General features: G+C 37.1%; 2 protein-coding genes across 2 annotated transcripts; both read right to left on the bottom strand.

The window, feature by feature from the left end:
* Nucleotides 1-538: 538 nt before the first annotated feature.
* Nucleotides 539-10,840, bottom strand: trim8b (tripartite motif containing 8b). Its single transcript, XM_059532614.1, has 6 exons — nucleotides 8,996-10,840; nucleotides 4,729-4,824; nucleotides 4,164-4,397; nucleotides 2,933-2,964; nucleotides 2,701-2,816; nucleotides 539-2,574 (listed from the first exon to the last, which is right to left on the bottom strand). Exons 1-6 carry the CDS (start codon nucleotides 9,566-9,568, stop codon nucleotides 1,931-1,933), a joined length of 1,695 nt encoding a protein of 564 aa, XP_059388597.1. The 5' UTR covers nucleotides 9,569-10,840; the 3' UTR covers nucleotides 539-1,930.
* A 2,773-nt stretch (nucleotides 10,841-13,613) lies between these two features.
* LOC132122395 (transmembrane protein 180-like) lies at nucleotides 13,614-25,462 on the bottom strand. Its single transcript, XM_059532613.1, has 9 exons — nucleotides 25,316-25,462; nucleotides 21,008-21,262; nucleotides 18,412-18,491; nucleotides 17,879-18,328; nucleotides 17,007-17,127; nucleotides 16,797-16,893; nucleotides 15,893-16,064; nucleotides 15,012-15,205; nucleotides 13,614-14,153 (listed from the first exon to the last, which is right to left on the bottom strand). The coding sequence occupies exons 2-9, from the start codon at nucleotides 21,170-21,172 to the stop codon at nucleotides 13,918-13,920; spliced, it is 1,515 nt and encodes a 504-aa protein (XP_059388596.1). The 5' UTR covers nucleotides 21,173-21,262; nucleotides 25,316-25,462; the 3' UTR covers nucleotides 13,614-13,917.
* Between the last annotated feature and the right edge of the window lie 1,326 nt (nucleotides 25,463-26,788).

The raw sequence follows: 26,788 nt of genomic DNA, 5'->3' as shown, positions 1-26,788 counted from the left end.
AACCTCACACTGAGCTTTTAAAGCTGTAGCAGAGAAACATGCATTTAAAACGGTTCTTCTGGAAGCACTGTAGTTCTCATAATGTTAGTCATATCAAGAGTGAGTGGGTCACTGTCGGTTGAGAGATGAAAACAATGAGAATCTAGCCAACCCTGACCTAAATTTCTTGTCTAGAAATCAATAAAACTGAGGCAAAGGGCATTTTGACTTTGACTCATTTGCGTTTTCGCTTTCATTTTATTTGAGGAGTTTTAGTTTTAACCACCTAAATCTTTTTCCAACACATTGAAAATAGCTTCACAGGCTTTCTGAAAAATAAAATACAGTGCATATTTTTCAAATTCATTCGCATCTATCGATTTATATCTACATTTATGCAAATAATTTGGTTTACATAGATATAAACTGAGTGTCTGATGTAAGTTTTACTATAGTGATGTTAGCAATGGTAGACTTAATTATATGAGTATGCATAAAGAACTTAAGGTTAAGATTGATTATACAGCACAAAAACAAAGAAACTGAAAAAAGAACTTCATAAACTTGAAATTAGCATTTATTTGAACAAGGATCTTTCCAAATTACAAGTCTTTCTTTTTCATTTCATAAAATATTTACAACAAAAAATCCCTCCATTTTATCCCAAGAATTCAGTTAGTTTCATAACGCTCATTGGTCACTGTTTCTCTTAAGTAGATCTAAAAAACAAAATGAAAACCAAAAAAAAAACTTCATCCCGGTTTCAAAAGTCCTTTTATAACTGCTAGCAGTTTTATTATTTTTCTACGAGTGCTCATAAACTCTTTTCCACATGCACTCACTAACAAACAGGAAGCCAGAGGCTCTGTTGCTTGGAGCCGGAAACGGCATGAAACACAAGGAAGAACAATTACAGCATTGACAGTAAATGCGGAGGCATCAAGTGCACCATGACCCTCTGAACACAGGCCGTTTCGTCTTCGGCTGACATTTTTGCGCTGAAGCCGCTGATGAGTCAGATATAATGAGAGGCCACGGGTAAACGAAAGAATGCGAAACCAATGCATCCTGCATTTAACATACAGGATGTACAGGGGAGTGTTTCTGTGGCTTTGAAGGGCGTGAGAGAGACACAGCACCGTATGGATGGGGACCAGATTGAAGGTTGTGGGTGGAGGTGCTTTCTCTGTTAATTTGGAAGCCTAAGGAGAGGACTGCGAACCAAGGTGAAGGGCATTTCCATTAAAAAGCTGCATTCAGTAGGGAAGGTCAAGCGAAATGGCGAACAATGGCGGCGATGACAATGCTGTGCTGTTCCAGTTTCCGGGTTGGTTAAAAACGGTTCAAATTAACATGTGCTTCTGCCATTTGTGACAAATAAAATGACCACAGACTCCAATTTAAACCAAATGAAAGCTGAAATATGGAAGGCTGGGAAACTATACAGACTGCACATGGGTGTTCTAACAAACGACAACCATGTGAAGTTAATAAAACATCGTGGGCTACAATTCTCTCAATAGTAAATCATCTTAAGTTTCATTAAGAGCCAACTTAATGGTTTTACTGCTGACTTCCATCGTTTCGCCTTATGAGTCAACGGTAATTGCGAAATTTGGGTCTTACAAAGAAAGTGCAACATTATTGATGATTCAACAAATGACAACATCCTCCATTTCTGCATCTCTTGCAAGCAGAGTGTTATTTTTAGAAGAGAAACTTGCGTTCATGGTACATAATCAGAACACCATTCGTGCCTAAATAATGTGCAAAGCTATGCTTGACTTTGTGATATTAACTTTCTTTTTCGCTGCTCTCGGACTTCAGCAGTTCATTCTAAATGATTGATGAGGTCTGCGTATAAAAATGCCCCACATGCATCTCTTTAAGACATCTCTCAGTGGAAAAGGATGCCCCATCTGGTGACTGGCAGCAGTCACTGGAGCAGGGGTTAACTGGTGACGTAATGCTTGGTGGAAGACTGGCCGTAGAGGCTGTAGAAGTCAGTGTGCCTGTGCGACTGAGATGCGTCGATCCAGTCACGCATGGACAGGCTCTGGAGAGACTGGGACATGGCCGGGGCCGAGGGCAGAGGGGCGTGGGAGTACTCCTGCGAGCTCACTGGCCAGGGGAAAGAGCTGGATCGAGGGTAGGGTGGATGTCCGCGGTGGTTGGACACCGAGGGCACCCCTGAGCAGTAACAGTTATCGACCGTGCACATCAGGATCTTCCGCGCTCCATACTGGGGCAGCTGGGAGGAGCTGCCGTTTGGGTAATGGGAGTGCTGGAACACCGATGCAGAGTGTGGTAAGGGTTGAGAGCCGGAGGCTGAGCTGCTGCTTCCTACATGTTGGGTGGAGCCACACGGCCCTAGAGCATGCTGGGAGGACTGACCTTCGCCTGGGGCAGAGCCCTGAGTGAGACTCAGGCATGGCTGCTTGGCAGCCGCAGGGCCTGATGAGGAGGAAGAGTCCATGAAGCTAGCGCCAGCTCGACTGCTGCCGCTGCCTTCGGGGAACGCCACGGAGTGCCTGCGCTTCTCGCACAGGTACGCTGGAATACTCTGGAAAAAGTTTGCTGGAGCGCTGAACGGAGCTGGAAATGAGAATGATGATAAAATAATTACAGAACTGGTTCATTATTTAAAAAAAGCAGTGGATACAACTTCAAAAGGTTTTATATAATTAATACTTGAACATATGTATTTTTTTTCATGTATACCTTCCAGCATCTTGCAGAGGTTCTTCTCTCTTTTAGAAATTTCAGACAGAAAGAGTTTGGAGTTGAGGCTGCCCACTTTGTACGATGACAATGTGCTGCCCACATATGACTGAGACCTAGAGTCCAAAAAAATTAGAGTTAATGTCTATCCACAACACAATGACAGGACAGGATTGATGACTAATGAACGCTATGATAATGATTCATGTATGGAAACTCTGCAGTGACTCACCTGTCCATTAGTATTTTCACAGATTTTGTGTTCTAAAAAAACAAAACAAAGATATTATATATAAATTCAATAATTCAATTCAGAGTTCCTGCACATAAAATACAGCTAATAAAAAAAGAAAGATAAAACAACAACAATAAAAACAGACTATGTAAATGTAAAATATGTATTTTCACACAGGCATTTTCGTCACATTGTTTCCTATACCCACTCTCACTGTCTCTATTTATAAGAGGTAAAACATTCAAAAATAAAATTAAAAAAATGCTATTATATAATAATAGTACATTTTACTAGACAAGATGAAAATAATGTATTTACTATCATAATTATACATGTAGTATGCCATTTAATAGTAGGAATAGTATGAATTAAATATTAATTTTATACTGCATTATATTATATTATAATTAGAGTGCCAATAGTATCATTTTTTGCACTTTGTAAAAAAGACTCTCTGGGATAAAATACTATATATGGAAATTGTCTGTGTATCAGCATCAGTACTTTATTTAAAGCTTTATAGTGGTAATGAAAACTGACAAATATAGATACAGACAGCAAGCAGGCCCCGCCCACCAGTGTTGTGTGTGGGTTTTTGCAAAACCAATTCCAGAACGGATTCTTTTTTGCAAGTCAACTGAATGCAAGAAGCTAAAATAAGACTGCAGTGAACAAGCAATTCAAGGACAAGATGATGATAAACGCATGTCTGCCTGCAGCAGACTGACAGCTTCATTAGAATAACAAAGGAGTTTCTTTGGGAGGGGAGGGGGGGGGTTATAGCATATCTCCCTCCCCAATAGAATTAGTAATTATGCTAACTGGTATTTGTCCAAACATTTCCTGAACATAAATATTTTTGAAATCACATAGTTTAGCTCAACACTAACAAATAGATGAATCTGACTTTATATCTATAAATCTAAACAACAAAACCCAACCTAGAAAATATCATTCATACTTAATATATCCTGAATTCCAGAGAGGTGAACTGTGTATCCAGCACATGAAAAATGGATGCCCATTATACACAGGGCCAAAAATTTATACTATTACACTGTTATAGCTCACAATAAATCTGAGTTCACTCATAACAGCCTGGCAGAAAAATACTCTTCATCATCCTCACCACGACTAAAGGCAAAGGCACTTTAAAACACGGTTAAATGTCACCATTAATAACAAACACAGGCTGTGTAGTATCGACAACAGCAATAAGTCAGGTCACCTTCATAAAACCGATGTCCTCTGCCTTATCGAAAACCATCTGGATGGAGCTGAGCAGTTTCTTAGCCTCTTGCTGTTTCTGGTGAAGCTGCAGGGCCTGCGCCGAGTTCTCCTGGCAGAACTTGGAATGGGCCTTATCCAGGACCTCCAGGGTCTTCCCCAGATCCTCCTCCAAGAGCTGCTGCATTTTCTGATACTGCAGCTGCACCTCCTCCTTCAGGTGCTGCACTTTGTCCTGAGGTTCCACAGATCAGCACAAAACCATAACTTATTATGCAAGTCTTGTTCTGTCTTAACAACGGAGGCTAAGCAGAGACCGCATCTGATATGGATGATTAGGAAAAGCTTCTGAGGAACTGGATTTGTTATGGTACAAGAACTAGGCATAACCTTTATCTCAGACCTGTACGAATGTACTAATGTGGTCATTAATCACAGTAATAGGAAGAGAGTCTTGTATTAAAAAGCTAAGTGTTTAATTCCAAAGATTGCAAAGCAAAGGATGCAGTTGTTCAACTAAAAATAATGTGATTGAGCAGTGTACAGTATGAACATTTCACACTTACTTCCATGAGACATTTGTCAGATTCTAGTTTGTAGAGCTGCTCTTCTATGTCCTGAACCCGGTCCTCGATTCGATCCTGCTGTTTAATCAGCATTTGCTGAAATACAAAAAGATAAATCAGGGCAATACTGTTTTGATTTGACTAAATTTTTATATCTGGGCATGTTGGGATGATCCAAATCAGCTGATGACTCTAAACCATTATAAATACATAAACAATTCCATAAAAAACAAACAGTGGAATAATTAGAAACCATTTTCCACCACAATCAACCATTTTGCAACAAACTGCTCCTAGTTTTAAAAGAATATTGTCAGTATAAAGACCATGCTTGAGATTAAATACAAACTGTATGGAAAAAAAGCAAGGTAAATGCCAATTTTTGTATGTCCTTTCCAATCTGCAATGCAATTTGTATACAATGCAATTATGCAAAATGTGTAAACATTATTTGAATATTTTGGACACATAAAATGCTAGCTATGAAATTACCCAAGCCAATTTCATTCCTCACTTTAACAATGTCATCTCCACCACTGCCGTTTCCAGAATATTATGAAATTACATGACCTGAGGTGGAGTGGAAATGGCAATTTGGTGAAAATGTTTATGGCTTTCAGGACAAAGGAACTTCCTCTGTATGCATGACAGTGTATAATAACAAATTAGTGCATGAAATGTGCGTTTCATGAGAACAGAATGCTAAGAAGAACGATATTTAATCGGTTTCATTTGCATACTTCAAAACAACAACCATTTCAAACAGCAAGATTTATCAATTGGTAGAGCAAATTAAATTCTAGTTTTCAGTCACTTACATAAAAAAATTTAAATTACAAAATCTTATGCCATTCTAGAAGTTTAATCGGAGACACTATTAAAGCATGTCTTAATATCATACTGAAAAAGCAAGGAAGAATCACAGAACTACTGTAATAACATGTTTCTAAGGAAACTTTTGATGGGTATTTGATAAATCACAATATTCACAATGTTACTTAATTATATATATCACCAGTAAAAAGAATAAATCTACAATATTTAGTTCAGCCCAAAGATCATATATAAACAATAAGCAGCTATAAAGGTAATATTGATATGGGAATCAGTGTTCTGTATGTCTAATGTTGTAATATAAATTCAGTTTGAATGATAAACTAAGAATTCTGGAAACCAAAAAATCTATTTAAGTCTTATTTTATTGCTAAGACAATGACATAGATAACCATTGAACAATCTAGTATTCTGGTTAACTAGCATATTCTTTACTTTTAAAAATCTACATAAAGAATATGAAAATGCAGCACTGAGACCAAAAGATACAAAGTCAGTTCTGTTGTGATGGCACAAATGTAACTTTGCTAACTTCCTGTTCCTTTCTTTTCAATGAATGCAACTGTCAAGGCCCAGCGGAGAAGGGCTGGTGGCTGAAGAGGAATTTCAATTATTTTCCTTTCATATTCAATGGCAAACAAAGGGGAAAAAAAAAACACAATCAACAAACGACTTGCGATGCCTGACAGAAGTTCAGTGGTACCTAAGGAACAAACCAAATTAGTTTTAATTAAACAAACGCCTTGTGCGAGAGGCAGTCACCAAAAAGAAGGTGGGGGTGCTGTCATGGCAACAAAGCTTTTTTTCCATATCTGTATATTCTGAGGGGAATATAAGGGAGGAAAAAGGAGGAGGAGAAGGAAAGACAACATAGAGGAGAGCCACGAGAAAGAAGAAAGGCTCATTTCACACCGTCTTTCCCCATTTTGTCTTTGTCTGCGTCCAAGGCATAGACAAATCGTGTTGACCCTGTGAGTGTGTATTTTGGAGCAAAGCTCCGTAATGAATGCAGGCTAGCTCACAGATAAAACTGCTTCCTGTAGAAAGAGGACAAACCTCGACCACATCAAGCCACTTTATGCTCAAGAGCCTACAGGCAAAGAACAGGGCTTGTGCTGCCAAAGTTGACTGAGGGCAGGTCTAATTCAGTTGCATGACGTCAAATTTTAATAACTTAAATAACTTTTAAACAAAACAGGTATTCTCGTACATGCAAAAGAAGCCAATTTTGGTATTTTTCTTCACACTTGAGAGTAATGCTGTTATATAATTCTGATTCATATCAGCTACAAAGAGTAAAAAACAAAAGGAATCAATGTCAGTCTTCAGAATGCAGCAGTACAGGACAAACGCAAGACCCAGAGAGGGATGCGCTGCAAACTAATGATCTTCAATCACACCGTCTGACAGATGCTTATAACAGCTGACTGTACCCTCTGTGCCAAATGAACTACATCAATCACTGCCGATGATACGCGCAGCCAAACCTTTTCCTTTCAACAGATTTTGTTTGTTGAGCATATGACAAATTGGATCCACAATCACGTGGTACTGGGTAAACGGACTTGTTTTCATGTATCTCAGTTGTGCATCAACCGATTTTCTTGTGGCGTAAATCCATTATCAAGATTCGGATCCAAGGAATTGGATTTGGCAGTGAATCAGATTCATACAGACTACACTAACCTCTCTGCATTACCAAAAATGACCCATATTTACAGTACGATGTGTAATATTCATTTTAGCACAGCAGGAGATCTCTTGCATATATTTTTTACAGCAGTGCATCATTTAAAGCCATATGGAGACATTTTTTCCCTATTAAGTCACTTACTGTGGTAAGAGGTAATAGGGTTAGTTCACCAAAAATAGAAATCTGGTGAAAACCTGCATCCTGAAATACATCTTAATGGGTTTTTGTCCACACAGTGAAAGTCAGTTGGAAAATCCCACTGAATTTTATTGTAGAGGCAAAAAGGATCTTCAAAATCTATTTTTTTGTTCTGCACAAGATGTGACATGATGAGGGTGAATAATTTATGACACTTTAAATTTTGAGTGAACTATCTCTTTAATCTGTGGTGAAAATACTGTGAATTGGGCGATGTGCTTCATAATAGCCAAAAATACGTGTTTGGTTTCTGACAACACAAGTTCTGAAACATCTACTCCTTTATAAATTGGTGTATATCTACATCAACAATCAGGCACAGAAGAAAGGTCAAGAAGCAGAAAACCGCATGGAGACAGAGAATGTCTTTGAAGCTCTAGGATCTAAGACCATGGCCTAATTGTAGTGACTGATGAGCTCGGGCTGCCGGCAGAAGCCTGGAGGGTGGAACCTAATACCTCATGGCAGCGGTGCTGCCTTGCCATCCAGGACGGACCTCTCTCAAGGGGGAATGGGGGTAGGGTGCTCAAAATCCCTGTCATTTCAAACCAGCGTCTCTTCTGCCAAGGTCAGAGTGAACGAGGCAATAGCAACCTTGCCCTGAGCTACAGCTCCAGACAGAGCCATTCTGCCTTGTAGCAGATGAACGTGGAAGGACAAATGGTGTCCATCAAAGATGGCAAACTTAACATTCACAAACAAGGACTACCTGTGAAAAAGAGCTCTGGAAATCCCAAAACATCCTAAAAGGGTATGGTTTCAGTTTCAAGTAGCTTAGGCTACGACACAACCAGGGTTCATTTTGTAGATTGATTGGTCATTGCTAACATGTCCTGTCACAGAAATGCCTGAGACAACTGATGGCATATGATTTATATAATCATCATGACTGGAAATTATGCTGACAGCTTGCACATCAATCAAATCGGAGGCACACTGCTTTTCTTCTTACACACATAAAGCTACTGCAAATGGGAAAAAGCTTCATTTGTAACACATCCAGCAGTTACTAAACAGATTTGTTTTGAGATATTTAATATAATATCAGAGCAGTTTCCATTCTGCCTGTTAATTTTGGTTTTAGGTTTATGGAAAGGCTATAAAAACATCTAGAGCATTGTGCAATGCTGATTATTTTAAACAAGAAAACCCAGGTTGTTTTGTTGCAGCAAGGAAAATGCAAGGGGTTGTTAGGGTTAAATTAAATCCAAATCTGGCCTTTTCCCTCATCTGTGCCACAGAAAATAAGACTCATCATTAAATTCTCCAGTCGCAGTCCTCCCCCTCCCCAAAACGCCACGCAAGGATGCACCTGTGCTGGGAAGATAAGCCCAAAGGAGAGCTTCGGTATTGTTTGCCGCTCTACCCAATTGTTTATCATTCAAATGGAAGAAAAAAAGGGGGGAAGGGGACAGAATAGTTAGCATCTACACCGATAAACCTCATCGTCGTCTCCGCCAGATCCAGAAGTGAACCACAACCATTAGTTGGAGGTAAAACAACAGAATGTACAAAATAAGACAAGAAGTTGAGGCCACTTACTCTGATATCATTACGTCTGACTTCTATATCGCACACCGCGTGGCCGTGGTTGGTAGCACATCTGGAGAAGCAGCAGTACTGGCAGACGGCCACATGCTCGGTTTCACAATGATATAGTCTGTACTCGTCGTGCTGTGGACAGCTCCAGGCCCGCACGTCCTCAGTGTCCACCAGTAAGTGTCCAGCATTGGAAGAGGGCTGTTGGAGATGGGTCTGTACGTGGGAATGGCAGCAGGGCGCATTGCACCTGAGGCAAACCTTCTGGGCTTGAAGCGGAGGGCCGCGTCGACACAGAATGCAGTGCAAAACTGCTGGCATCTTCTCAACGTTTAATGCGTTAAACTTCTCCACAATGTTGGACAGTTTGTGGTTCTTCTCCAGAGCTGGTTTTTGGCTGTAGGCATGGTTGCATTCGGGACACCGAACCATTCCTGTATCTTTAGACCAGGCCTCGTTGATACACATGCGGCAGAAGTTGTGTTTGCAAGGGAGCTGAACCGGCTCCGAGAACACGTTCAAACAAATAGGGCATATGAGCTCCTCTTCCAGACAGTTCTTCCAGTTCTCAGCCATCTTTAATGCTCACAAGTCAAGTTAAAAACTGTATAAAATAGGTCTTCCTCTGTCGATACCTGAAATGGGTGGTGTGGGAACCACAAGGACCTTGTTTTATCCCACAGACCTCAACTTTGTGCCAATGAGAGTGCGAATACTCTAGGAAAATACACTTTGAGCACACTTTAGCTCAAGGCAACATCATTACACCACCCACTTCTTCATTCGTTCGTGTCAACTGTAGGCGGCGGAGATAATTTTGTTACCACAGCACTAAAGTGGACTTATTCTGTCTTGTGACTTTAAATGCCAACACACTAGTTCATATTCTGACGTTACTTGTATGGCCAATTCCTGCGCCCACTAGTTATGTACGACGACTATGAATAATCCAGTCTGCTGACAGCTCCTCTTTACTAGGTTAAAAACACGTTGACAGGCTGTTTTTCGAGAACAGCTTCTAGTGAGAGACTAATAAAAGCTGTTGAAAGTAAATTATTATTCTCACGACAAGGCTTTTGTTGTTTCTGTCCGCTGCTATTTTGACATAGTATCACACTGACATGGATTTTATTCCCAAAGAGGATTATAATGGTTCTGCTAGATCTCCATACAGACGTGCGTTACACTTTACATTAAAATGTTCATATCGCACATCCCCGCGGCGTTATATATTTGAATTTCATAGAAAACAACGATCATAACTAGAACAATCGGTCAATTTTTACACATATGTGTAGACTCCGCGCATCCCTCATTATAACAAAGGAACATAGAGAGAACATACACTGGTATGTAACCAAGTCTAGAGAAACTGGTCTGCCGAGTGCCTTTACTTTGATATCTCTTCAGGCGAGGAAAAAAATTAAGTCTTATTCCGATAACTTACACCTCCAAAATGAACAGACAGTCTTTCAGATTTTAAAGCGAAACGGAGTGATTCTCACTATTGGAGTCTGTCAACTGCCATCTTGCGTCCCTCTTTAAAAATGAAAAAGAAACCGTCTATGTTTCGCCCCCATCAAGCCTCTCTCGCTTTAGTGCTCAAAAGAAATCAAAAGTGGATTACAGGCGTGCGTTTCTTCGTTGCTTCCGAGTTCTATCGCGGCCGATTGCTGAGAGAGTGCATCCATGAGTCGATCCTCAGAACGGGCCGATCTCACCATGGTATTATTTATGGTTTTCTCCTCTTCTCTCGTTCAGGCTTTAATGAGGGTTGGAATGCAGGGACAGAAAAAGAGAGTTTCAATACACACAGAGCTTCACACTCGCTCCTCCCCTCCCAGAGACCACTCCGCCAATCACGTGACTCCATCACCCATTTGACATGCCAAAAGGAGGGGCTTCGAGCAACGAGGCGGGGCTTTGTTTAAAAGATAAAATAAAATAACCGGAATAACGCGAAGATTAGTGGGCATTTTGAAATATCCCAGTGACTTGAATCGTTCACTAAAATCAATGATTCACTGACTATTAACTACCAATAATAATTAATAAACTAACTAATAATTATACATATATACATATATATATATATATATATATATATATATACACAGTACAGACCAAAAGTTTGGACACACCTTCTCATTCAAAGACTTTTCTTTATTTTCATGACTATGAAAATTATAGATTCACACTGAAGGCATCAAAACTATGAATTAACACACGTGGAATTATATACATAACAAAAAAGTGTGAAACAACTGAAAATATGTCATATTCTAGGTTCTTCAAAGTAGCCACCTTTTGCTTTGATTACTGCTTTGCACACTCTTGGCATTCTCTTGATGAGCTTCAAGAGGTAGTCACCTGAAATGGTCTTCCAACAGTCTTGAAGGAGTTCCCCGAGAGATGCTTAGCACTTGTTGGCCCTTTTGCCTTCTGTCTGCGGTCCAGCTCACCCCTAAACCATCTCGATTGGGTTCAGGTCCGGTGACTGTGGAGGCCAGGTCATCTGGCGCAGCACCCCATCACTCTCCTTCTTGGTCAAATAGCCCTTGATGCCTTCAGTGTGAATCTACAATTTTCATAGTCATGAAAATAAAGAAAACTCTTTGAATGAGAAGGTGTGTCCAAACTTTTGGTCTGTAATGTATGTATATATAAATATATGTTTTTATTAATGCACAGTATATAAATTAGATTTTATATTTTTCAACTTTAAATTTTGTTTACTTTTTAGTAATTTTGTTTTGTGCTTGTCATTTTAATTTTATTATTATTTTAATTTTAGTTTTAATTTTGCTTCTAGTAGTGATGTTTTCTGCAATTACACAACCAGCTGTGAGTAGATCATTCAGTTTTATTATTTTTTATTAACATTTGCGTGTCTACCAATCTATTGGTTCATGTTATAGCAAGAAAAAAAAAAACAGGAAAGCCGTCACAGACTTCAGTGAACAAAAATTATAATTTAGTGCTTGGAAGTGAACCAGAATGATTCATTCAAAACATTTGTTCAAATCAGTGATTTGTTCATGAACAAAACACTACTGGATCTGTTTTGAGTAATGTGAAAATAGTTTTATAGATACACAAATATGGACCCACTTTTATTAATGAGCCACATTTATAAAAAAAAAAAAAAAGTGTTTTATTTTGCAAATTTAGATTTGTTAAATGGGTGGTTTAATTTGGACCTTGATTATCACAAAAAGATCAACAATTTAAAATCATACCAGCTCTACTTTCCCATTACAAAGGAGTGAATAGGTTTCATTGAACAGCTTACATTCGTTGTTGTTGCCCTTTTAAGAGGAGCTTCGTCATCACCAAAAACATGCTCTGTTCAAGGGATAAGTGAGATGGGGGATCACGGGGATTTCTTATTCGGGCTGTAATGACATGAAGTTGTTAAATTCGCTGACATAATCCAGTCCTTCCCACATAGGAAACTACTCAAACTACTCAAAATGTGACGTAGACGGTACAGGAAAAAAGAAGTCACATTCAGAATCTCTAATAAGTGTTTTTGAGTTGACGAGCAGTTGCTTGTACTGTAAATGTTATTACACATTCTTCTACACAGAAAGCTGAAGGCTCTCGAGGCTTTTTGGTATGCTGTCTCTTCATGGGAACCAGTTATACAAAGTAATTTGAAACCTGCACCTAGCTAGTCATGTGGTGCCTCAATTTTGTTGGATCATTCAGGTATTTATATTATACACCAAGTGTATACTTATTTATCTTGGTTGTAGGCCTATACAAATTATATTTTTTTAGTTTAAAATGGGTTAATGCTGAACCAGTAACTACAAATTTGCCTCAAAACATTAATTCAGCAAAGCAAAACATGCCAGTACTATTATAAAACATTTATTTTCAAGCAAAGTTATTCGAACAATGGTCAACAGCACTATAATAACTTCTACAGCCAAAGCCACAGCTCAGACTCTGACACATTTGTGTAAACTTTGAACATTTTTTAAAATAACTTAAATGTTTCCTACAATAAATAACCATGAAATATGAATAAAATATCAGATGCTAATTGCGCCCCAACCAGTAGTTGACAAACAAAAAACTAACCTTATAAGGTCTAAAATATTAAGACGTTTCTTTTTTTCTTCTCAATGATCATTCAGGAAATGCAATTTCAAAAATTGTGTTTTTACTAAAAGTTATGAATATAAATTTGGCAATACAAATTTTAATTTGGAAAACTCTTGTACAAAACTATTTCTATAACTTTGAGAAGTCAATTTGTATTTTAACGTCAGAGTGGCCAAGGAATTAATTACCATCTTGACAACTCTGCCTCTAAAACACAAAAATAAAGTGAAACTGGACATTTGGTACAAAAATAAGGTAGTTATACATACTAGTACAAAACAGTCTGCATTTAAGTTCATGTGAACTATAATATTCATACTTTTTCAGTAATATTAATCACTGATAGCGATGAGTAACAATGAATTGCAAAAAAAAAAAAAAATGATGTTACTGGCCACAAAACAACTTCAACATCTGGCCGAATTACAAAGACAATGTAAAAGTCCTGACACTATCAAAGAAACACCACAGATATCCATGCAATTCCGTATCATGTATCATGGATTATAAACCCATATAACTATACACTGAAACTTCAGAACAGGAGGTTTGGGGGCAGTACGGTTCAATATGGTCCCAAACCACAAAATTGGTTAAACTGGCAATTCATTTTTGGTCACATACTCAATATAAATACCTAACATTTAGCAAACATAGTTAATTAAGGCAGGTTTCAATTGTATGGGACCATACATTCTCTCTTGCAGTATTTGGCATCACTATTCTCCACTCATGGTCTATTGGCAGCACGCCTGGCCTTGGGGAGTGTCCACGACTCATCTTTCTTTCCTCTTCCTATGCATACAAGAACATTAGATAGCCTTGACATCAATAAGGTGGCTGTGTTGGGCACCTTGCCTTAGGGTCTTGATGTTTTGTAGTCTTTGCCCATGCAGAGTGAAGCGAGACCAGGCCAACAGCTGCAGAAGGGCACAGGAAATGGGCACAAACACCAGCAGATAAAAACAACCCTGACGCAGTGGCACAGGGACCACAGCAGCGGCAATCGGTACTTCTGCTACTGAGTTCCTCTCAAAGATGTCATATCCTGGAAAATGATAGGGGATGATGAGACACAAATGCACTTTTTGAATCCTGAAACAAGTGTTATCAAGGTTTCCACAAAAATATGAAGCAGCGCAACATTTTTCAACACTGATAGGAATAAGAAACATTCTTTAAAAACAAATCAGCATATTAGAATTGTTTTTTTTTAAGAATCATGTGACATTGAAGACTGGAGTAACGAGGCTGAAAATTATCACAGTAATATACTGCATTTTAAAAAAAATTATTAAAATAGAACAATTTGAGAAAAAAATGCAATACTATCGCTGTTTTTACTATAGTTTTAATTAAATAAATGCAGCCTTGGGAAACCCAAGAGTCTTGACTTTTTTTTTCCAAAAAAAAAAAAAAAAAAAAAAAAACCCCAAACATTCGAACAGTAGTCTAATAATTTCAATTTAACCCTAACAAAATATGTTTGGTGAATTTTGTTCTATAAAGATGTGCTTATACTACAATTAAAACAAATGCAATTTGGATTAATATTTTGATAACTCATTAAATGTCACATATTGTTACATGCATGTTTTTACAAATATTTTTGTGGCCAATCTAATATTTTTGTATATAAAAAAAAAACAACTTAAGATAATCTTAAGATAAATTTTATATGCATGTTTATATATATATATATATAAACATGCATATAAAATAATATATGGCGTCACAGAAGAAATACAATGCAGGATTTATTAGACAGATTCTTCATTGTTGGCTCCTGAAACATGAAACATTTGCTTTGTTTTCCCTCATTTGTAAGTCACTTTAGAAAATGCATCTGCTAAATGATTAGATGTAAATGTTACGTGTAATGCATATTTAGTCACTGCACACACACCTGTGTAGAGACACAGCAACCAGGTACCAATAAGAGGGGCAAAGGTCTGGCCAGGCTTGGTTACCAAGGCAACCATCCCAAAGAGCAGGGCGGAAGCTGCTTGTTGTCGGCGGTTCAACACAAAGTCCTCATCCACTAAGTCTGTGATCACCAGGTTCAGAAGTTTACAAGTGCCCTCAGTGAAGACACGATTACTGTGGAGAGATTCCAACAATGCAACAAAATTATAAACATAGATAAAAACAAATGAGGAAAGATCGTCTAAATCTGTTCTCAGTCTAACAAGAATCCTTTTATTAATCAATTAGTGTCAACAACTGAAAATGTGATGTTGGTTTTGTGATTTTTTGTCAAAGTTATAGACTAGCACATAAAGTCATGCACATAATTAAGCAATTTTACTTAACTGTAAACGGTTATTTTTTTTAATGGTGCTTTTTTATATGAATAAATATTGATATGCTTTAAAACATGTATCATTTTCCTCATTATCACCACCTAAATTATTTGTTATTGCTCCAAAACTGAAGACATTTTACTAAAATTAGTTTAAAATGGTCTAAAATGAAAATATAACATAACATTAATATAACATGACAAAATATTTCGTACATATAAGGACAAAACAGATTTTGCAATGTCATGCCGTTCACAGTAACAATACAGAGAAGACGTGTGTTTTCTGTCTGTTAGCATGGATAAAAGTCCTTTGTTTTAAGTCTTGAACCAACATGGATTTGCTAGCAAACAAAAGCACACCTGCTCCTTTTAAACAAAATCCAATAACTGAAACATTCATAATGTTTTGAATTTCATATCACATAAGAGGCAGAACACCTGCAGTCTGAAGCTGAAGGGCTCGTGGAACGTTCATTTCTCACCTAGCAATAAAGATGCAGAGCAGGTAGACGTGGTCCGCCCCGGCTAAGAGCATGACTACACTGAGACCCAACTTCAGGAGGAAGAGCCCGCGGACAACCTGATAGACACCCAGTCTTCGGCACAGCGTCAAAAAGTAGAGATTGTTTAGATGAGGTGCAATGTAAGAAATGCCTGTGTCACAGGAAAATAACATAAGAAAATTTTATTTAAAAAATTAATCACGGTTTTCATGGTGACCCTGGACCACACAACCAGTCATAAGTAGCACGGTACATTTGTAGCAAATAGCCAAAAATACACTTAATGGGTGAAAATTATCAATTTTTCTTTCATGCCAAAAATCATTAGGATATTAAGCAAAGATTGTGTTCCATGAATATATTTTGTAAATTTATACAAACATAAAAAAGTATATACACTGCCAAAGGCCAAATTCATTTTGACAACTGTAAAGGCGATTTTCTCAATATTTCCCTTTTTTTCTTGCACCCTCAGATTCCAGATTTTCAAATATATTTTCCTATCCTAACAAACCATACATCAATGGAAAGCTTATTTATTCAGCTTAATTAAAAAAAGTCCCCTTGATAATAATAAGTGATATTTCTTGAGCCCCAAGAATCATGTGATACTGCAAACTTGAGTAACGACTGCTGAAAATTCAGTTTTCAGGAATAAATGGCATTTAATAATATAATAATATAATAATATATTTAATAATATATTAAATCACAAAACAGTTGTTTGAAATTGTGATAGTATTTCATAATTTGTGTGTAATAATTTATTGTATTTTTCATCGAATAAATGCAGCCTTGGTGAGCATAAGAGACTTCTTTCAAAAAGATTATATTACATAGCCGGCATTGCTGTGTTCACGTGAATTATTTGGTTTGGTCTTACCTAGCAGGAAGGATCCAGTTGAGGCAGAGATATGGTCTGACAGGAGGTGCTCCAAAAATAGAGGAAAGAAATTGTTGTTGAAATGGCAGTGGAATACCTGCAGATGGTGGGGTAAAGGGAAAAAACACACATATAATTGGTTCTCTAACTGAATTATAACAGGATATACCACTTTAGCTTGGTCTTTTGTGCATGTTTGCTCGTATTTACCTGTACAAGGTTCATAGAAACAAACCACATAAAGTTCTTGTGGTATGACAGCTGCTTTAGATATTTCCCAAGAGTGACTGGCTTCTCAGGTGAGGTAAAAGGAGCCAGACCGACACTCAGTCTATGAGGACGTCAACGAGGATGAATAATCCAATGGGAGCCAACAAAAGAGAAGAGAAGAAAAAAAAGATGAGGGGAAAAGTTATATGTTACCCTGGACCACAAAACCAGTCTAAATAGCACAGATTTTTCTTTTATGCCAAAAATTATTAGAACATCAAGTACAGATCATGTTCCACAAAGATATTTTGTAAATTTCCTTCCGTAAATATATTTAAACATAATTTTCAATTAGTAATATGCATTGTTAAGGACTTCAGCTTTAAAGGCGATTTTCTCAATATTTGGATTTTTTTTTTTTTTTGCATCCTCAGATTCCAGATTACCGGTATTAAGTTGTATCTTGGCCAAATATTCATATGTTGCATTATGTGAAGATTGTATAGGCTGTAATACACTAATTATATGGTTCTTTTTTGTACAAATAATCGTAATTTTCTTGAATATTGTCTTATAACTCTTTTTTTGTTTCATAGTAGAAAATAATATAAGAATGTGATTAATATGTGGTAAATGATGGCAAAATGATCATTTTTGGGTGAAATATTCCTTTGAGAAGCTGTGCTGGTAACACAAATACTGAATGTTCACATCAAGCGCTCTCAACATTCCTCCCATGACTGAGGCAGTTAACCCCAGGTTGCTCCACGGGGACCGGCTCTGCAATTAGTGTGGTGTAAATTGCCTCCGATGAAAAGTAACTGCTAAACGACAAGTAACATTTAGCACGAAAATAAAAATTACGCTCTTACTCAGTGAGTGCTTGGCTCTCATTCTTGCGTAGCTGGACTTCGTTCTGAAACCGATGTCGCAGGAGACGTGAAACCACAAAAAAGCCTAGCATTGAGAGAGTGGCTAGAGCCACGCAGAAGAGTCTGAAGGAGTAGAAGTTTTCCTTGTTCCAGAAGGAGTAAGACAGGAAGACGGACAGAGAACCCATCGCACTGAACAAAGAACTGTGGAAGTTGAGGCGTGTGCGGTCATGTGCTGACACGGCCAGGTCGGCCAGGAGAGCGTTGTGGTTGAGGTCGACCACCGTGAGGAAGCCATCGTAAAGGCACAGGCAGATGAGGAACTGCAGTCCAGGCCAGGTCCAGGCAACCCAGAAGGAAAGGAACGAAAGGGCAAAGAGAGGCCCGCTACGGGAGAGTGCCTGCAGACGCTTCAGGACCACCTCAGGGGACGTGATCTGGGACCCAGACCTGAACAGTCAAACAAAGATTTAAATGAGACATGTACCTACTGAAATATGGATTTCCAATTTGAAGAGAGTGAATAATCTTACTGAGGAGAGCTCAGGAATGAGCGGTCACTCAGCCAGCCAAAAAGAGGGTCGTTCAGGCTATTCCATATCAGAAACACAGTCTGTGATAAAGAAATGATATAACAAACAGAAAAGAAAATGTTAAAAACAGCAGCATTTTAGTCAAATATAATGAATAAGAATTTCAAACATTTGGGGTCTGTTATTTTTTTTTAATGTTTTTTAAGTCTCTCATTCTCACCATGTCAGCATTTATTTGATCAAGAACACAGTAAAAATAGAAATATTTAGAAAAATTATTACAATTTAAAAATAACTGCTTTCTATTTTTTACATATTGTTTGATTGTGATGGCAAAGCTGAATTTTCAGCATCATTACTCCAGTCTTCAGTGTCACATGATCCTCCACAAATTATTCTAAAATGCTGATTTGGTGCTCAAGTAACATTTCTTATTATTATTCTATGGAGCCAAAAGAGTCTCAATAAAGATAAATGCACACACTACATTCACATATGCACACATAGGATTCATACATGCACACACATAATTCATAAATACACACACAGGATACACAAATGTGCACAAAATTCACAAATGCACACACAAAATTTAAAAAGCACAGAAGATTCACAAATGCATACAAAATTCAGAAATGCACAAAAAATTCAGAAATACACACACAATTCAGAAATGCACACAAAATTCAGAAATACACACACAATTCAGAAATGCACACAAAATTCAGAAATACACACACAATTCAGAAATGCAAACAACATTTACAAATGCGCTCAAGATTCACAAATGCACAGGACAAGATTCAGAAATGTATTTCTGATGCACACACACATATATCTTGATTTACAAACTGCTTGCGGTCTGTGAACTTCACTGCATTTGTGTGTGAATTTTGAGACTCCCCTGACTTGGCTCCACAAACAAATGCCTTTTTTTAAACAGGGAATGATCTGCAACCAATCAGATATCTCCCTTGTTTTAGCCAATCACAAGAACGCACCCCACGTGGGGGATTGTTTACTTATAAGCCAATCAGCGAACGACTCACTTTCCTCAGCGAACAACTCCCTTTCCTCACGCAGCGAACGACTCACTTTCCTCAGCGAACGACTCACTTACCTCACGCAGCCGGGTCCCACTTTGCGCAGCCGGACACCCACTTTGCGCAGCAGGAGACTCACTTTCCGCAGCCGGAGAGTCACTTTCCTCTCGCAGCGAACGACTCATTTTCCTCACACAGCGAACGATTCACTTTCCTCACGAGTCACGCAGCGAACGACTCACTTTCCTTCACGCAGAGAGCAACTCACTTTCCTCAGCAAACGATTCACTTTCCTCATGCATCGATCAACTCACTTTCCTAAGCGAACGACTCACTTTCCTCACGCAGCCGGAGACCCACTTTTCGCAGACTCACTTTCCTCTCGCAGCGGACCACTGACTCTCTCTTCATGTAGGGACCGAATATTATAATTAAAGTGACTTCTATATTGCATCCAAAAGAATATTTAGATATATTTAAATATTCAAAAAGATGTACGTTTTTTTTACTTTCATTAATATTTCAATAAAATGAAATAATTGCCTATTGCAAATTTATGAATCCATGGTTAACTTTTTTTCTGCAGTCACTGGGCTATATGTATTGAGACATTTTTAAATTTATATTTTGTAAAAAATAATAAAAAATAAACCTGAATTGTAATCTAAACATCTGTATTTTCATACAATTTCATAAATAAGTAGGCTATAATATGCCGCACCACAGGCATATCGAGCTGTGTGAATGTGTTCATGTGATTGGCTTATAAGTAAACAATCCCCCACGTGGAGTGCGTTCTTGTGATTGGCTAAAAGAAGGGAGATATCTGATTGGTTGCAGATCATTCCCTGTTTAAAAAAAGGCATTTGTGTGTGGAGCCAAGTCAGGGGAGTCTCAAAATTCACACACAAATGCAGTGAAGTTCACAGACCGCAAGCAGTTTGTAAATCAAGATATGTGTGTGTGTGCATCAGAAATACATTTCTGAATCTTGTCCTGTGCATTTGTGAATCTTGAGTGCATTTGTAAATGTTGTTTGCATTTCTGAATTGTGTGTGTATTTCTGAATTTTGTGTGCATTTCTGAATTTTGTATGCATTTGTGAATCTTCTGTGCTTTTTAAATTTTGTGTGTGCATTTGTAAATTTTGTGCGCATTTGTGTATCCTGTGTGTGTATTTATGAATTATGTGTGTGTATTTATGAATTATGTGTGTGCATGTGTGAATGTAGTGTGTGCATTTATCTTTATTGAGACTCTTTTGGCACCATATTATTCATGTTAAAAGCTATTGTTAAAATTGTGAAAAACATTTTTACCATCACTCTAGATGAACTTAATTAATTAATCGTTTCCTAAAAAGTCTTATTTCTTAAAAAAAATACAAATAAAAAAACCTTAGTGACCCCAAACTTTGGAATGGTAAACATTTAAAAATATATATATTTAAAAAAATAATAATAATAATAAATCTTACATAGACATTTTTTTTAAAGAATTTTTTTAAGATTTAAGAATCTTAAGTAATTGAAGATACCATTAAACAAACCTACCTCTCCCACCCAAAACGACAACTTGTCAATCTTGTAAACAGACACAAAGGTCTCCACATAATACAGTAAGAAGACATTGTGGAGAATGGAGACGAACAGAGCCAGGGAGCCATAAAGCACAGCCGTTGAGACGCCCTGGCAGAGGCCCCATACCCTCTTTCCCATCCTTTACTACTTCTCTCCGCTCTTCCTGCCCACGCAGCACTCTACAGGTCCCACAGGCCGGGCAGGGTGGGCTCATCACTTTATCCACCCCTGCAAACAAACACAAACCAACCAGTTCAAACCCATGCAGTCTATTATTGTGTAAAATATGAGTCAGGGTAATGTCTGTCGGCTGTTTTTAGACTGGAAATTAACATTACTTGAATCAGATTCAGGGAGCGCAACTGGACAATGGCCGAGCCAATGTAAACTGAGCATCTGTATTACATTATTTTACATTTACAATTAATCATTCAGCAGACGCTTTTATCAAAAGCGACTTACAAATGAGAACAATAGAAGCAATCAGATCAACAAGAGAACAACAACAGTATACAAGTGCCATGACAAGTCTCAGTTAGTCTAGTACAGAACGCATAGCCAGGGTTTATATATATATATATATATATATATATATATATATATATATATATATATATATATATATATATATACACAGTACAGACCAAAAGTTTGGACACACCTTCTCATTCAAAGAGTTTTCTTTATTTTCATGACTATGAAAATTGTAGATTCACACTGAAGGCATCAAGGGCTATTTGACCAAGAAGGAGAGTGATGGGGTGCTGCGCCAGATGACCTGTCCTCCACAGTCACCGGACCTGAACCCAATCGAGATGGTTTAGGGGTGAGCTGGACCACAGACAGAAGGCAAAAGGGCCAACAAGTGCTAAGCATCTCTCGGGGATCTACTTCAAGACTGTTGGAAGACCATTTCAGGTGACTACCTCTTGAAGCTCATCAAGAGAATGCCAAGAGTGTGCAAAGCAGTAATCAAAGCAAAAGGTGGCTTCTTTGAAGAACCTAGAATGTGACATATTTTCAGTTTTTGTTATGTATATAATTCCATATATAATTCCACATGTGTTAATTCATAGTTTTGATGCCTTCATTGTGAATCCACAAATTTCAGTCATGAAAATAAAGAAAACTCTTTGAATGAGAAGGTGTGTCCAAACTTTTGGTCTGTACTGTATATATATATATATATATATATATATATATACGAAAAGAAAGAAAAGTGCTAATATTAGTTGGTTAAGTGCTGGCGAAAAAGATGAGTCTTTGAGGTCATTCCACCAGCTGGGCACAGTCCAGGAAAAGGTCCATGAAAGTGATTTTTAACTTCTTTGGGATGGCACCACAAGGCGTCGTTCACCTGCAACGTTCACTTGCAAATTATCAAGCAGCTTTTCTCTTTGTTTTAATGATTCAGCACTTTTGCTGGATATGAATCTGGAAAAACAAGCTAAAGCAAGATAAGACAGAAACCTTCGGAGCTAAAATAAGAACAATGTCGGGGAAAGTTAGGGGAAAAACATCACCAAAGATGCTTAAATCACAACTTTTACAAGGTTAGTCAAGCAAATTATGGTTATTTGGTATGAAATACTAAAACATATTTAATTAGCTTCAAAACAAGTCTATTCTCAAATCAAAAATGAATCAGGAAATACCAGTACAAAAAATAGGCTCTCTCTTAAAAAAAAGCTTACTTATTTTCCCATGGAGAGTGTTATGGGGAATTTGGGAAAAAGGCAGCCCATTTTCCATATTCATAATAACAAAAACAGCCTGGACTGCTTTATAGAGTGTCATGTGAGCAATTGTTCAGTACTTTCCGGGTCACACCTCCACACTGTGCCTGTAAAACCATTCCTAGCAGAAAAGTCACCATAAATCCCACGGAGAAGTGTAATTGCACATGAACTTTAGATTTTAATGAGCTGGATGATCTCATCCCAGCTTCAATGGTGACAATAACAAATATTGTTATTCAGTCCAGAGATTCCTCTGGGGTCTGATGAGAGATGTAACCTGAGCAGCATTAGTGTAGGCTGAGGCCTGCGATTCCTATCAAATATTGAACACTTTCCAATAGAAGGGTGGAGCAGACTGTATTGTGCCAGAGTCATGTGAATTTCCTCACGCACAGAGAATCCTTTATTTCTTTAACGTTGGACATCCGTGACAGACAACCTTTTGCAAATATCACCAACTTTGACCTGGCACACACGGCAGAGCAAAAAGTAAATTACAATGCTTTCTGGCTGGCACATCTGATGTTCACATGCTTAGCAAGCTCACACAAGTCCTGGGATTCGTTGAAAACACCCCCCTCTTATAGTTAAAATAACTTTAAAATAACCTTGCCCCCCAGCTCTTTGAGAGAACAATGAATTACAGTTCTGCACAGTTAAAGTACCATAAACATATGAGTGAACTTGTTACTCCAGGCCTGATTTCCATCTGATCTAAGCTGAGAAGCAAAACACATGTCACTGGATCGCGTTGCATGCATTGATTCTCATCTCATCTAATCTCATCTCATCTCATTTCTAAAGGACAGGTGGCTGCTTCCCAGCCGATACGATTCAGCAATCTTTGATCCAACAAGAGATCAAGTGCCACGGAGCAAAAGATCAACGTTTTGGCAGCGCTTTGTTACGGTGACAGGTTGTCCACCTGTGTCTGTTCTCCAGAGCAACAGGATGCGTGGGAACTATTCTCACATAGATGGAAAAGTCATTTATTTGACCGAAACATCAAACATTCACACCCTTTTTACACAAATGCTTTAGCACTAAAACCAACAACTAAATAGCTTTCAGAGAACTCTGTTTGTCTGTATTGTTTTCAGTCAGAAGAAAGATGTAAAGTTCTGTAGCAAAGTTAGAATAACCATTAGAGCCACATAGGAGATATATATATATATGTGTGTGTGTGTGTGTGTGTGTGTGTGTGTGTGTATATGTATGTATGTATGTATGTATGTATATGTCAGATATTATGTCATACCCTATAATTGAGTAGAATGAAGCCTTTTTTAAAAAGTCATCAGAACAATGGCACTATTTTATGTGTATTTATTAATTCAAGGGTACAACAATTCATGTGGAATCATACAATTTCTTAATTATTTAATATTACCATATATAAAAATAAAAAAACATGCCACACATTATTTGTCATAAGCTATAGTTGATTAGAGTGATGGATCTTCTGATTTCTTTGGAACAGTGACACTTTATGTATATTTATCAATTCAAGGGCACAATAATTAATTTCAAATTACACAAACAATTCCACAATTATTTAATATTGCCATACACACACAAAAAAATACAAGTCACATATTTGTATTATTTGTCATAATCTATAATTGAGAAGAATGAGGCTTATTTTTTCTTTGGAACAGTGACCCTTGATGTATATTTATTAAGTCAAGGGCACAATAATTCCTTTAAAATCCCATAAATAACACCACCACAATTTTATATCTCCACATATCAAAAAACACATAACATTTTTATTATTTGTCATAACCTATAATTAAGTAGAATTAAGCCTTTCCTTGATATATATATATTTAAAGCTGTTCACCAAAATATGTGTTTTATTAACATTAATGTATGCAACTCATATCGCACGTACTCCATCTTCTCCTAATAAACAATTACCCCTGAAGCATGATTAAAAGAGCCATCGATCACACTGTCAGACTCCTGACACCTGTAAGTAAATATGCAATACAGGCATAAACATATTACCGATTCAAAACACTTAAAACACAGAGCTGTTTAAAAAGAGAAACTGAAAACGTTGGAATGGCTGCTTCAACTCGACGATTATGCTTCGATATTTCATTTAATATACCATAACTTGTTTAAAAACATTCCATAACCGAATGTTTACGCCTTGAATGATACGTTGTTACATTTTCACTACCATAATGATACAATATTTCACTAGCAGAGCTGTGCTAGCCGCTGACATTAGCGACTCTACTCATAGTGAGTGTTTGAATTTGATCAGAGAATCATTATAACTGATGGAAAATCACTCATATTTTATTAAACTATGAGTCCGATCCGCGACGTGACACTTTAAACCTAAATTAACCTTTTAAACTACTAATCCTGCTCTAAATTAAGATCGCTAGCAGGCTATCCGCTTTCATTTCAAGCAATGCGACGTGTACCAAGTCACAGCCCACAGACGAACCCACTCAACCAGCTGATCAGAAAACAGACGAACTTGTCGAGTCGGAGATTTTAGACATGTAGGCTTTTAGACACTTACCATGTGAGTCTGATATCAAAGCTGCAATCACCTGATGATCAAAACAGGCGCTGTAAACGTTTCTAGGTTTCACAGTTGAATCGAAACGTGTCATGTGTTGGACGAGGAAGCCCGTGACGTCATGAGTCTTCCCTCCTCCTCCTCCTCATCGTCCAGTTGCCATCTACACATAGACAGCCACTGATTTAGTAACCTGGGAATATTGATACTACGTTGTTGTGGCCATTTAAATGGCACATAATTTTCACTAGCAGTAAAGTCTGTAAAATAAATAAGAAGGAAATGCAAACATGAATGCACTATTCCAAGATGATAATGGCCACGTTTTCATATTGTATGGGCATGCGAAAAACTGATAATTTTGGTGACACTTTATCTTAAGGTGTCTTTTTTACAGTGTAATTAATTTTGAGTCATATTAATTAACTGTACTTTATGGTTAGGATTAGGGTTTGGTTTAGGGTTACTTGCATGTAATTATGAATATATATAGCCTAATTTATTATAGTGAGTACATGTAATATGTGTAACAAGAACACATTAAAATAAAGTGTTACCCTATTTTTTATTTACGTCGTAAGAAGTTTCATAAAAAAGTTAGAAATAAAGTAAAGCTCAGGCCTTACAGAGGCCTTTTTCAGCCAAACCAAATTATATTTAAATTATATTATATACTGATAAATTCTCGTGATTATATATAGCATTAATCTCAATTAAACAGTATGAATTTAGCTTTGTATTGTTGTATATAGAATAATAACATATACTGTAAAGTCATGACTAATATATATATATAATATATAAATATAAATATATTTAAATTAATTTTATAAATTTTATATGCATGTTTATATATATATATATATATATATATATATATATATATATATATATATATATATATATATATATATATATATATATATATATATATATATATATATATATATATATTTTGTCACATTATGTGTCATTTTTATGGGAAACCATAACAAATACCATAAATATGAAGAAAATAGAGTAAGACATTTTCCACATTAAAATATAGGCTTATGTATTATTTATGAAATGTATGTAGGTATAACTCGACAATATTTAAAATTATATTCCATAGTAACAATGACACAACACTTGAAACAATTCCAAAACAGGAACATTGAAATATACCCTTCTCCTGAGATTAACTTTTCAAGTAAAATATATCTATTGTATAATTTTGTTTAACCAGCATATATCCAAATAAGCACAAATAAGACTGTATTATTTTAGAGTACATTGATATTATTTTATAGAGGACTTTTTTTTAGAGGGCAAGAAAATGGAATCTAACATTAATTTAAGAAAAAAAATCGCTGCTAGAAAAAACAAGTAATGACTTGTCACTGAAATACAGCTATTACGTCCTGCCTCCCATGTGACAACTACACCGGCGTGCCCTGACATGCTGCATTTTTTATATTAACCTCTAGATGG

This window comes from Carassius carassius, chromosome 40, assembly GCF_963082965.1.
Source record: "Carassius carassius chromosome 40, fCarCar2.1, whole genome shotgun sequence".
In the NCBI taxonomy this organism is placed as follows: domain Eukaryota; kingdom Metazoa; phylum Chordata; class Actinopteri; order Cypriniformes; family Cyprinidae; genus Carassius; species Carassius carassius.
The sequence above is the reverse complement of the archived record's forward strand: the minus strand, read 5'-3'. Positions and strand labels throughout refer to the sequence as shown.

Excerpts from the sequence above, each read along its gene's own strand:
- LOC132122395 (XM_059532613.1), bottom strand. The coding sequence starts at position 21,172 with ATGGGAAAGAGGGTATGGGGCCTCTGCCAGGGCGTCTCAACGGCTGTG. Across the intron at positions 18,329-18,411 it reads TCATTCCTGAGCTCTCCTCA|GTCTGGGTCCCAGATCACGT; the intron begins GTAAGATTATTC and ends TTGACTGTTCAG. Across the intron at positions 14,154-15,011 it reads GTTGCTGTGTCTCTACACAG|GATATGACATCTTTGAGAGG; the intron begins GTGTGTGTGCAG and ends ATCATTTTCCAG.
- trim8b (XM_059532614.1), bottom strand. The coding sequence starts at position 9,568 with ATGGCTGAGAACTGGAAGAACTGTCTGGAAGAGGAGCTCATATGCCCT. Across the intron at positions 4,825-8,995 it reads TCAGACGTAATGATATCAGA|CAAATGCTGATTAAACAGCA; the intron begins GTAAGTGGCCTC and ends TTTGTATTTCAG. Across the intron at positions 4,398-4,728 it reads CTGACAAATGTCTCATGGAA|GACAAAGTGCAGCACCTGAA; the intron begins GTAAGTGTGAAA and ends GTGGAACCTCAG.